The following is a 12,123-nucleotide window of genomic DNA, read 5'->3' as shown; positions in this document are numbered from 1 at the left end:
GCAGGCTCCATTCACTGAGGGGTATTAGAGCCATCAGATATTACGTTGTAATATAATAAAAGTGGTATTTATTGCAGGCTCCACTCACTGAGGGGTATTAGAGCCATCAGATATTACATTGTCATATAATCGAAGTGGTATTTCTTGCAGGCTCCATTCACTGAGGGATATTAGAGCCATCAAATGTTATATTATGGTCTTTACAAGTTGTATTTCTTGCAGGCTTCACTCACTTTCAGCAACCAGATTGCTAATTGTATTGAAATGCAATATAATTCCACTCACTGAGGGGTAGTACAGTAATCAGATTTGATATTGTGATACATCAGGAGTGGTACCTATGGCAGGCTCCATAAATCTAATGTTACATTGTAATACAATAGGAGTGATACTTCTTGCAGGATTTACTCACAGCAATCAGGTTTTACATTGTAATACAGTAGCAGTGGTACTTCTCGCAGGCTCCAATTGCAGCAATCAGATGTTACATTGAAATTCAATAGCAGTGGTACTTCTTTCAGGTTTCACTCACTGATGGGTAGTAGAGCCATTGGATGTTACATTGTTATGCAATATAAGTGGTCTTTCCTGCAGGCTCCATTCGCTGAGAGGCAATATAGCAATCAGATGTTACATGCTAATACCACAACAGTGGTACTTCTGGCAGGCTCCATTCACAGCAATCAGATGTATAATACAAAAGCCACTGTACACCTTGCAGGCTTCACTTATTTACAGCAATCCGATGTTACATTGTACTACAAAAGCCATGATACGCCTTGCAGGCTTCACTCACTGAGGGGCATTAGTATTACATTGTAACACCTTAGCCATGGTAATTCTTGCAGCCTTCACTTGCGTACCTCCTTTTAGATGTGAGATTGTAATACAATAGAAGTGGTACGTCTTGTGGCTTCACCCACTCTGGAGCAGTACAGCAATTAAACTTTTTATTGTTTTCTTTTTTTACATACAACGTTTTACTTAAGAAAAGGAAGTTTTAACAATACATAAAATATTGACATGTAACAAAACATAATATTTGGCAGCAGCTTCAGTCTGCACATATTATTTATGCAATATATAATAACCAGAGCAACTGTTGTGGGTCTTTATCAGCATTTTTCACATTGAACCAAAATCTAATACAGTTTATCCATATACAATGTTAGGAAGTAGACCAATCAAACTTTGATATTAAATTGTAATACAATAGCCGAGTTATTTGTTGCAGACTTGTTTTTTTATGCTATTAGACCATAGTTATCTGTGCTGTGTACTGTTAGATCACCTTTGTATTGTGAGCCAGTAGACCACATATGTACTGTATAGTGTTAGACCACGTATACTACATTATATACTACTATATGTTAGACCACATATGTACTGTGTACTGGTAGACCACATATGTACTGGGTACTGGTAGACCACATATGCACTGGGTACTGGTAGACCACATATGTACTGGTAGACCATATATGTACTTTGTACTGGTAGTGCACATATGTAGTCTATACTGTTAGACCACATAGGTACTGTGTACTGTTAGACCACATAGGTACTGTGTACTGGTAGACCACATAGGTACTGTGTACTGGTAGACCACATAGGTACTGTGTACTGGTAGACCACACAGGTACTTTCTGCCTATCTAGAGGCAAAGCCAGCTGTACCCGCTCCCTCCCCCGTCCGTTCCGCCAGTCAGCGCTGGAGGATCGAAGCGGGGAGGGGGGAATCCAGCCCCTCCCCTGTCACGGCAGAGAGCTGTGACAGGATCGAGAAGTGAGCGAACGCCGGTATGTGTTCGCTCACTTCCCGATCTACTGAGCCGAGCTGTGACAGTCTCATTGTCACAGGTTGGCTAGAACTATGAGGTGAGTGAAAAGCACTCACCTCATAGTTCTCCTTTTAAGGCCTCATTCACGCCGGATCCATTGCGTTCAATTTTTCAACGGATTCTAATGGAAGGGCACCAAAAAACTAATGGGAGTGAATGGGGCTTGATACGTTCCGTTATGTTGCACTGAAAAAAAGTAGAACATGCACTACTTTTTTAGCGCAATGTAATGCAACGGATCCGGTGTGAACTAGCCCCATTGGCACCCATTTATTTTATGGTGCCTTTCTGTTAGCATCTGTTGAAAAGCGTTTTGCATCCCAACAGATGCCAATGGACTTGCAATTCCTTCTGGCTTTGGTGTTAATGCACCCTAAAAGAGAAGTGAACTGGCCACCAAATACATAAGGGGCCACGTCTGGCAAGTCCGCCTATGATCCACAACAAATTGGAGGTATACCCTGACTTCAGAAGGACTACGAAAGTTGGGAACTTTGTCTGCTTGCCACCTTCTCAGTGCTAATACCCCCACCCCTACCCAGAATTCTAATTTAAAAAAATGTGGCTTTTTAAAAGTCTTCTACATAAAGACTAAATGGCACAAAACAGACAACCCAAGATGGTAAGGAATGGGTCCATGCCAGTATACATGGGCTCCACCAGAAGCCTGCCAGGCTTGTACACTCTACACCTGGTCAGTTGTCACCCAGCAAACCTGTAATTACGTGCAGCGATCCCAATAAACGAAATAGCAGCTCGCCTTATAATTAGTATCATGCACAGCCACGAACATAGACTGGAAGAGGAAGAAAGCAGACAGCCGTGTGTGTGTGCTCCCAGCAGAGCGCTGCTGAGCGCCGCATCCTGCGCCCGGCCAGAGCTCACCCCCCGCGCTGCGCTCTCCCCACCATAGATCGCTCGCTGCGCTCTCCCCACCATAGATCGCTCGCTGCGCTCTCACCACCCGCTCCGACACTGCAAGGTGATCTGATTGCAGACGCTGCATTGCTGCTCGCAGGGAAGGGCTGGCTCTTTAAGAACACAGTCTCTCCCTCTCTCTGCTCATATGTATTCTTTCCAGAGTCGAGCCGCTTCAAAGGATGAATAATGAGCGCCTGTGTGCCGGCAGCCCAGGCTTATTATTCCATGGGAAAGCCTCGGATCATGCACTGTGTGGGGAAGCTGAAGACATGGGCTGCCTTGTGAACGCGCACACATCATAAGCCATCCTGCTGGGGGGGATCGCCCTGGAATTCCCAGCTGCAGCAGCCAGCCAGCCAGGGCCCTCTGTGTGTGTGTGTGTGTCTTCCTCCTCCTGACCTCCTGTCACCAGGATCCTCCATGTCAGCGCTAGAAAAGAGTCCACCCACATGCATGGACCGTTAAATAGGCAAGTCTCATGTGCATCTCTCAGTGAGACTGCAGAAGGCACAGGCTGAGCACCAAGCAGCAGAGCTGATGGAAGAACCAAAGGGTGAGTGCCCCTTACTGCTAACCCATTGCACTGCCAACCCTTTCCTCTGCCAACCCTTTGCACTGCTTACCCTATTGTACTGCTGACCCTTTCCTGGTCACTGGTCTGCCAGCTGAACTTCACATAAACTTTTCCTTGAAAGGCTCTCAGGATCATTGATGATCCATTGAGCACTCAAGCCGCCTGCAGCATCTGGACACACAGATCAGCTCAGGTTGTTGTCAGTCTGGGGACTTGGAAAAGTTTGTTGTGATGCTAGACAAGTTTATGCCACTCATCTACAGCAATCAGATGTTACATTGAAATATAATAGAAGTGGTATTTATGGCAGGCTCCACTCACTGAGGGGTATAGGAGCCATCAGATGTTACATTGTAACATAATAGAAGTGGTATTTATTGCAGGCTCCATTCACTGAGGGGTATTAGAGCCATCAGATATTACGTTGTAATATAATAAAAGTGGTATTTATTGCAGGCTCCACTCACTGAGGGGTATTAGAGCCATCAGATATTACATTGTCATATAATCGAAGTGGTATTTCTTGCAGGCTCCATTCACTGAGGGATATTAGAGCCATCAAATGTTATATTATGGTCTTTACAAGTTGTATTTCTTGCAGGCTTCACTCACTTTCAGCAACCAGATTGCTAATTGTATTGAAATGCAATATAATTCCACTCACTGAGGGGTAGTACAGTAATCAGATTTGATATTGTGATACATCAGGAGTGGTACCTATGGCAGGCTCCATAAATCTAATGTTACATTGTAATACAATAGGAGTGATACTTCTTGCAGGATTTACTCACAGCAATCAGGTTTTACATTGTAATACAGTAGCAGTGGTACTTCTCGCAGGCTCCAATTGCAGCAATCAGATGTTACATTGAAATTCAATAGCAGTGGTACTTCTTTCAGGTTTCACTCACTGATGGGTAGTAGAGCCATTGGATGTTACATTGTTATGCAATATAAGTGGTCTTTCCTGCAGGCTCCATTCGCTGAGAGGCAATATAGCAATCAGATGTTACATGCTAATACCACAACAGTGGTACTTCTGGCAGGCTCCATTCACAGCAATCAGATGTATAATACAAAAGCCACTGTACACCTTGCAGGCTTCACTTATTTACAGCAATCCGATGTTACATTGTACTACAAAAGCCATGATACGCCTTGCAGGCTTCACTCACTGAGGGGCATTAGTATTACATTGTAACACCTTAGCCATGGTAATTCTTGCAGCCTTCACTTGCGTACCTCCTTTTAGATGTGAGATTGTAATACAATAGAAGTGGTACGTCTTGTGGCTTCACCCACTCTGGAGCAGTACAGCAATTAAACTTTTTATTGTTTTCTTTTTTTACATACAACGTTTTACTTAAGAAAAGGAAGTTTTAACAATACATAAAATATTGACATGTAACAAAACATAATATTTGGCAGCAGCTTCAGTCTGCACATATTATTTATGCAATATATAATAACCAGAGCAACTGTTGTGGGTCTTTATCAGCATTTTTCACATTGAACCAAAATCTAATACAGTTTATCCATATACAATGTTAGGAAGTAGACCAATCAAACTTTGATATTAAATTGTAATACAATAGCCGAGTTATTTGTTGCAGACTTGTTTTTTTATGCTATTAGACCATAGTTATCTGTGCTGTGTACTGTTAGATCACCTTTGTATTGTGAGCCAGTAGACCACATATGTACTGTATAGTGTTAGACCACGTATACTACATTATATACTACTATATGTTAGACCACATATGTACTGTGTACTGGTAGACCACATATGTACTGGGTACTGGTAGACCACATATGCACTGGGTACTGGTAGACCACATATGTACTGGTAGACCATATATGTACTTTGTACTGGTAGTGCACATATGTAGTCTATACTGTTAGACCACATAGGTACTGTGTACTGGTAGACCACATAGGTACTGTGTACTGGTAGACCACACAGGTACTGTGTACTGGTAGACCACATAGGTACTGTGTACTGGTAGACCACATAGGTACTGTGTACTGGTAGACCACATATGCACTGTTTACTGGTAGACCACATATGTACTGTGTACTGGTAGACCATATATGTACTTTGTACTGGTAGAGCACATATGTAGCCTATACTGTTAGACCACATAGGTACTGTGTACTGTTAGACCACATAGGTACTGTGTACTGGTAGACCATATATGTACTGTGTACTGTTAGACCACATAGGTACTGTGTACTGTTAGACCACATAGGTACTGTGTACTGTTAGACCACATAGGTACAGTGTACTGTTAGACCACATAGGTACTGTGTACTAGTAGACCACATGTGTACTGGTAGACCACATATGTACTGTGTACTGGTAGACCTGAGGTCTATGTGTTGCCTATGTTAGACAAATCCTGCAAGATAGACTTTAACGTTACAGTGTTTTATTGTTCCCATTCTGTACCTCAATTTAGAGAAACCATTGAAACAGAACAGTTAAACAAAAGTAAAAGGCCAGTCCTCCCCGGGCTGGTACTTTGTTTTTGGGCAGATACTCTACATTGTGTGTATTACTTGGCAGGCTCTGGTGTTTCTTAGGCACTCCACCGGTAAGACCTCCAGACCTGCTCCTAGTTCTGTTCACCTTCCACAACTCACTCTTCCCATTAGAGTTTCATTTATTCCACATGTGGAGCAAGAAAAGTGTTATGACGGGGTGACAGAGCCATGGACTCCAATAGGGAGATCTCCCTAAAACTGATACTCATGAGGCAAGTGGGAAACCGCTCCCATCAACATCTACCTATCAGTTTAGTATATTCTCAACTGTACATTGTATGTGATCAGTAAATAATAAGTCTGATGGTTTGGGTGGAATACAACTGGGTGATTGGGAGTTAATTTTAAAAGCCTCTTTTATTTGGGTGCCAGCATAGTTAATATAGAAATGTTTTATGCGGTGTGTGTGGGCATGATTAGCACAGCATGTTGTTTGACTCTTCGAGTCTCCTAAGTTTGCAGTTCAGCAGTTGCAGACAATCCATCTGTTTCTGAGCTGATATTCTTCTACCAGGTTATCAAGCTTGTATAGCAGTGAAGGGGCCCACATGTACAGGGGTGACATTTGAGTCACCATTGTCCTTGTCATTGTATCACTCTTTACTGTTAGACCACATAGGTACTGTGTACTGGTAGACCACATAGGTACTGTGTACTGGTAGACCACATAGGTACTGTGTACTGGTAGACCACATAGGTACTGTGTACTGGTAGACCACACAGGTACTGTGTACTGGTAGACCACATAGGTACTGTGTACTGGTAGACCACATAGGTACTGTGTACTGGTAGACCACATATGCACTGTTTACTGGTAGACCACATATGTACTGTGTACTGGTAGACCATATATGTACTTTGTACTGGTAGAGCACATATGTAGCCTATACTGTTAGACCACATAGGTACTGTGTACTGTTAGACCACATAGGTACTGTGTACTGTTAGACCACATAGGTACTGTGTACTGTTAGACCACATAGGTACTGTGTACTGTTAGACCACATAGGTACTGTGTATTGTTAGACCACATAGGTACTGTGTACTGGTAGACCATATATGTACTTTGTACTGTTAGACCACATAGGTACTGTGTACTGTTAGACCACATAGGTACAGTGTACTGTTAGACCACATAGGTACTGTGTACTAGTAGACCACATGTGTACTGGTAGACCACATATGTACTGTGTACTGGTAGACCTGAGGTCTATGTGTTGCCTATGTTAGACAAATCCTGCAAGATAGACTTTAACGTTACAGTGTTTTATTGTTCCCATTCTGTACCTCAATTTAGAGAAACCATTGAAACAGAACAGTTAAACAAAAGTAAAAGGCCAGTCCTCCCCGGGCTGGTACTTTGTTTTTGGGCAGATACTCTACATTGTGTGTATTACTTGGCAGGCTCTGGTGTTTCTTAGGCACTCCACCGGTAAGACCTCCAGACCTGCTCCTAGTTCTGTTCACCTTCCACAACTCACTCTTCCCATTAGAGTTTCATTTATTCCACATGTGGAGCAAGAAAAGTGTTATGACGGGGTGACAGAGCCATGGACTCCAATAGGGAGATCTCCCTAAAACTGATACTCATGAGGCAAGTGGGAAACCGCTCCCATCAACATCTACCTATCAGTTTAGTATATTCTCAACTGTACATTGTATGTGATCAGTAAATAATAAGTCTGATGGTTTGGGTGGAATACAACTGGGTGATTGGGAGTTAATTTTAAAAGCCTCTTTTATTTGGGTGCCAGCATAGTTAATATAGAAATGTTTTATGCGGTGTGTGTGGGCATGATTAGCACAGCATGTTGTTTGACTCTTCGAGTCTCCTAAGTTTGCAGTTCAGCAGTTGCAGACAATCCATCTGTTTCTGAGCTGATATTCTTCTACCAGGTTATCAAGCTTGTATAGCAGTGAAGGGGCCCACATGTACAGGGGTGACATTTGAGTCACCATTGTCCTTGTCATTGTATCACTCTGTCACCTACATACAAAAATCCAAAGCTGTTTGTCTTCCCCATGTATTGTGTTTCATTAAGACAGCAAATCTGGTTTTCCTGATGTAAGGACTTTTGGTCTGTTGACACCTCAGAAATTTCACTTTTTCTCCATTCTTGGCTGGTTGTAATCTATATTATGTTTCACTTGTCAATCTGCATAATATCGCCATTTCATTTTCCACTTCTTGTCATTTTATAAATAAACAATTGCGAAAATATCTGACAAAAGGAAATGGGTTGTATATACCCATGTATACCATTTTTGTGTCTGCTGCCTTCTGGAGGAGGAGGTATGCTGCCACTACTACTGTGCTATAGAAAGGCAGCATGGTCAACCCCCCCCACCCCCCGAGGTAGAGGGAGTTACTCATCTGAATAGTGAAGGCGAGGGCGCTGACCCCGAGTCCTGGGGTGTTGCTAAAAGTTCTGTTTATCATTTCACAGAACAGAATGACCTTGCTGTTCTTGAGATAGCATGGGGCTGCTCTTGCCGTACGTATTGCTATGGATCAACACTTCTCTATGACTGTTGTTCTTCTATATTGGCTGGTAGTAGAATCGTGTTTTTAAACTCTCCTTTTCCTACCCAGAAAAATATCCTGTGTAAACTTACAGGGACACTCACAAATTGAAGATGTTGTGACATAGTTCTTATAAAAGATTTGATTTGTCATGCATTATGTCATGACTCCTAATAAAAGAAGTATAACTTACATAACCTGGGAAGTTTGCACTGCCAGAGCTATTTATGAAGATAGGCAGAATGATTCCCTTTTCTTTTGTTCACTTTAAATTCTAGATGTCATTAGAGGAATAAGGGGTCTAGTCTCTAGTTGCCTGGCTGCGTCTGGCTTTAGTACTTCTAAGTCACAGGTCTGGAACAAGCATGCATCAAGTAAAACCTGGTGAAACTATCAGAAACGTTGGAAAAGATGTCAGAAGTCCTTCTATGTGTTCTTGTTATGAGTCATTGATGCAGAAATTATTGGATCAACATGGCAACCAGGGAATTAATGCAATCAGTAGATACTGTAAATATTTCTTTATGAGAGGTTTCCTTTTAAAGGAGAACTATGGGGTTCTATCTGTTTTTTATTAATGCATTCCTTAGGCTAAATAAGTAAATAATGTAATTTACTCTAATTAGCCAAAATGCACAGTATGGCTGTAAAACCTTATTTAAGGTGGTGGGCGGGGCTAAGCGCCGCAATGAGAAGACATCCCGACGTATCTGACTGGATCCTCCCCACTGATGACTGACAGTGATTCTTGAGAGCTGCTTCGCGTCCACAAATATATGGACATGCGCAGCAGCTCTCTCCTTACCTGCACGTCCCCGTGTGCCAGCTCCTTCCCCCCTCTCTCTCTCTCTCTCCCTGCTGACACTGACATACTAAAATGATCGTGGATCGCTGATGACAGAGGGGAAGGAGCTCTCTCTCTCTCTTCAGCATTTACTACAAATGGGAAAGTCCATATATGGTAAATGATGTCACTGGAGATCCCTGCTGATCGGATCCGCTAATCAGATCTGATCAGCAGGGATCTCCAGTGACATCATTTACCATATATGGACTTTCCATATGGAGATCCCTGCTGATCGGATCCGCAGGGATCTCCAGTGACAGCCTTACTGTGCATTTTGGCTAATTAGAGTAAATTACATTATTTACTTATTTAGCCTAAGGAATGCATTAATAAAAAAAAAAGATGGAACCCCATAGTTCTCCTTTTAAAGCTTGACATTTGTTGTAATGCAGTTTAAAGGTGGCGGTTTGTGGTGGTGGTAACTATGGTGAAAAGTAGACAGAATGGCCCCAAAAGGGTACAGTGTGGTGAAATCCGGATAGAAAGGTGGATGATAATGCCCCATCATGAGTTACATTGCACTTGGTATAATATGTGGGCAGAATTTTAACAATGGGGGAAAAGTTGTTAAATTTGATACCACAATGATTTTTATCTTTGTTGAAGCATAATGGGAAAAAGAAGTGCAATCGCCAAGAACAGCTTTACAAAAACCTGAACCAAGAAAAAAAAATCAGATTCAATGGCAGCTTGGACAGCTTTGATTATGTGGTGACTTAAAACACTACAAGTTAATTTTGCTATAGAACAACAAGCACCACAAGATGAAGATGGCCGCCAGGGCCAAATCACTGCAACCAGAACTTCAGACGTCATCATATAAAATGAAAGAATGGCCAGCATGCTTTCATTTTATATGATGTCTGAAGTTCTGGTTGCAGTGATTTGGTGCCTGAGTGACCCAACAACATGCCAGGGCCACAAAGGAGGTGGGAGGAGTGCCTATAATCCAACTTTCAGAGATTCAGGTGCTACGAGCTTTGGAGGATTGTGAAGAGTTGCATAGTGTGTACATAGAACATACATCCTGTAGGTAGGAGGCTGTAGACATCTTAGACCTACAAATTGTTGGGAAATGTAAGATCTCCGTATGTTCCACCTTAGAGTATACAGGAAATGTTGGGATATGTTATCAGGGGTGGACAAATTAATATGGGATTCAGGAACCAATCTGTCCAGTCCAGGGGCAAGCAGTGTGTTTTTTGTTTTTTTAGAAGCCCGTCCTATTCACAAAAATTAGAGAAAAACTAAAAATTTGGCCACCGGCTGTGATGCATTGGCTAGATATCTCCTCTGGTTTGTCCAGACGTCTATGTCATCCTCATTCTATGTGTGAACCGGACTACTTGGATCCGTCTTTCAAATGTGATCATCATCATGTACAAAAGAACTTGTGTTTCAGATGTGAGCTGGACTTTGGTATATGGTTTTCTAATATCTCAGTAGCTATGATAATGCATGTCAGGTTTCTATGTTTCAGCTTTATCTCTGGAGGCTCTAGGCACAAACACATATGACTCCAGGGACCAGCTGTGCTTTGTGATAAACATGCAATAGAATTTTGGTAAACATGTAACTTGTACACCCTTCAAGCAATATATACACCGGGTATGGCCCTTTATAGGGTTATGTGTTAGCTTTACAGAAACAACTTTTCATTTTCTGTATCCTCAATATTTTTTAACCTAAAATTTAAATTCTCTCAACATTGTACTTTGGATGAGCGTTTATAAGAGATTATAAGAGTGCAGTATTGTCTTTGTGGTCGAATCACATCTGCTGCACCACTCCTCTGCATTATACATGGTGAGATTGACACGAGCACCTAATATGAGTACCTTATCACAGGGTAGGAAAAGTCACATAGCCAACATTAGATTGTTACTGTAGTTATCAGTCACAACACAGTTGAGTACCATACGTGATACTTTTTTTTGTAATTTTCATTAACATTTTCAGGGCAAGCTTTCGGGGTGTACCCCCATTCTTCTAAGGTTCGATCAGAACTGGTACACAGAGGTTTGCAAAATTTTAAGAAGAGATCTGTAAGACAACAATCTCTGAAAAAAATTAAAATACAAAGACACATGGTGATAGTAATAAAAGTTAGACAGTCAGATAAGGAGAAGAGAACAGAGATGTGGAATGAGTGGGAGGGGGGAGAGTCACAGAAGTGAGAATAGTAATTAAAGTGACACTAAACTCAGGAGTTAAGTCTTAAAAATGCATTCAAGTCCCTTTTAACTATTCAAAAATGTTTATCTTATTTGTGTATCACTCGGCTGTAGATCCTCAAATCACCTCTGAATCGGTGCTGACATTGTCCTTCCTTCTGGAGGGGGGCTACTTTTATTCCCCATGGTCCCTGCGTGTGTTGTAAAGTACTCGCCACTCCAAGCTCGCTCCTGGGATAGACTACAATCTCAGTACAAATTGGTAAACTAAACATGCGATTGTAGTCCGTCATGGGAGCAAGCTTGGAGCGGTGACTACTTTACAACACACACAGGGACCATGGGGAACAAAAGTAGCCCCACTCCAGAAGGAAGGACAGTGTCAGCACCAATTCAGAGATGATTTGAGAATCTACAGCCAAGTGATACACAAATAAGACACATTTTTGTTTATAGTTAAGGTTAAGGTTCTTGAATGTATTTTTAAGGTTTAACTCGTGGGTTTAGTGTCACTTTAAACTATTTGATAGTTGTTTTGGAAAACTGAGTCCACATTCAGTCCATTATCTCTCATGTTAAACAAAATTATAATTTGTACTTCAAAGGTTTTCCTTTTCTGAGTATTTTTTTGTTTTAATGTAATCTTTATTTCAAGTTTTTCAACATTACAAAAGGACATCTCAGATACACATATCTGTAGGA

At 41.7% G+C, this 12,123-nt stretch overlaps 1 protein-coding gene and 1 long non-coding RNA gene across 2 annotated transcripts in view; one reads left to right on the top strand and one right to left on the bottom strand.

Moving 5' to 3' along the window:
* Positions 1-2,891: 2,891 nt before the first annotated feature.
* LOC108788512 overlaps positions 2,892-12,123 on the bottom strand; it is a 22,637-nt gene continuing 13,405 nt past the window's right edge. The window contains exon 3 of the long non-coding RNA XR_001941349.1: positions 2,892-3,124. This is a non-coding gene — a long non-coding RNA (uncharacterized LOC108788512). The remainder of the gene's footprint in view (positions 3,125-12,123) is intronic.
* ENTPD1 (ectonucleoside triphosphate diphosphohydrolase 1) overlaps positions 3,130-12,123 on the top strand; it is an 81,790-nt gene continuing 72,796 nt past the window's right edge. Inside the window, exon 1 of the mRNA XM_018558141.1 lies at positions 3,130-3,311. Within this exon, the coding sequence (XP_018413643.1) occupies positions 3,296-3,311 (16 nt within the window). The 5' untranslated portion in view covers positions 3,130-3,295. The remainder of the gene's footprint in view (positions 3,312-12,123) is intronic.

The sequence above is a fragment of the Nanorana parkeri genome, unplaced genomic scaffold (genome assembly GCF_000935625.1).
Source record: "Nanorana parkeri isolate BGI_ZX_2015 unplaced genomic scaffold, ASM93562v1 scaffold2, whole genome shotgun sequence".
Classification (NCBI taxonomy): domain Eukaryota; kingdom Metazoa; phylum Chordata; class Amphibia; order Anura; family Dicroglossidae; genus Nanorana; species Nanorana parkeri.
This window is presented reverse-complemented; position numbering and strand designations above follow the sequence as displayed.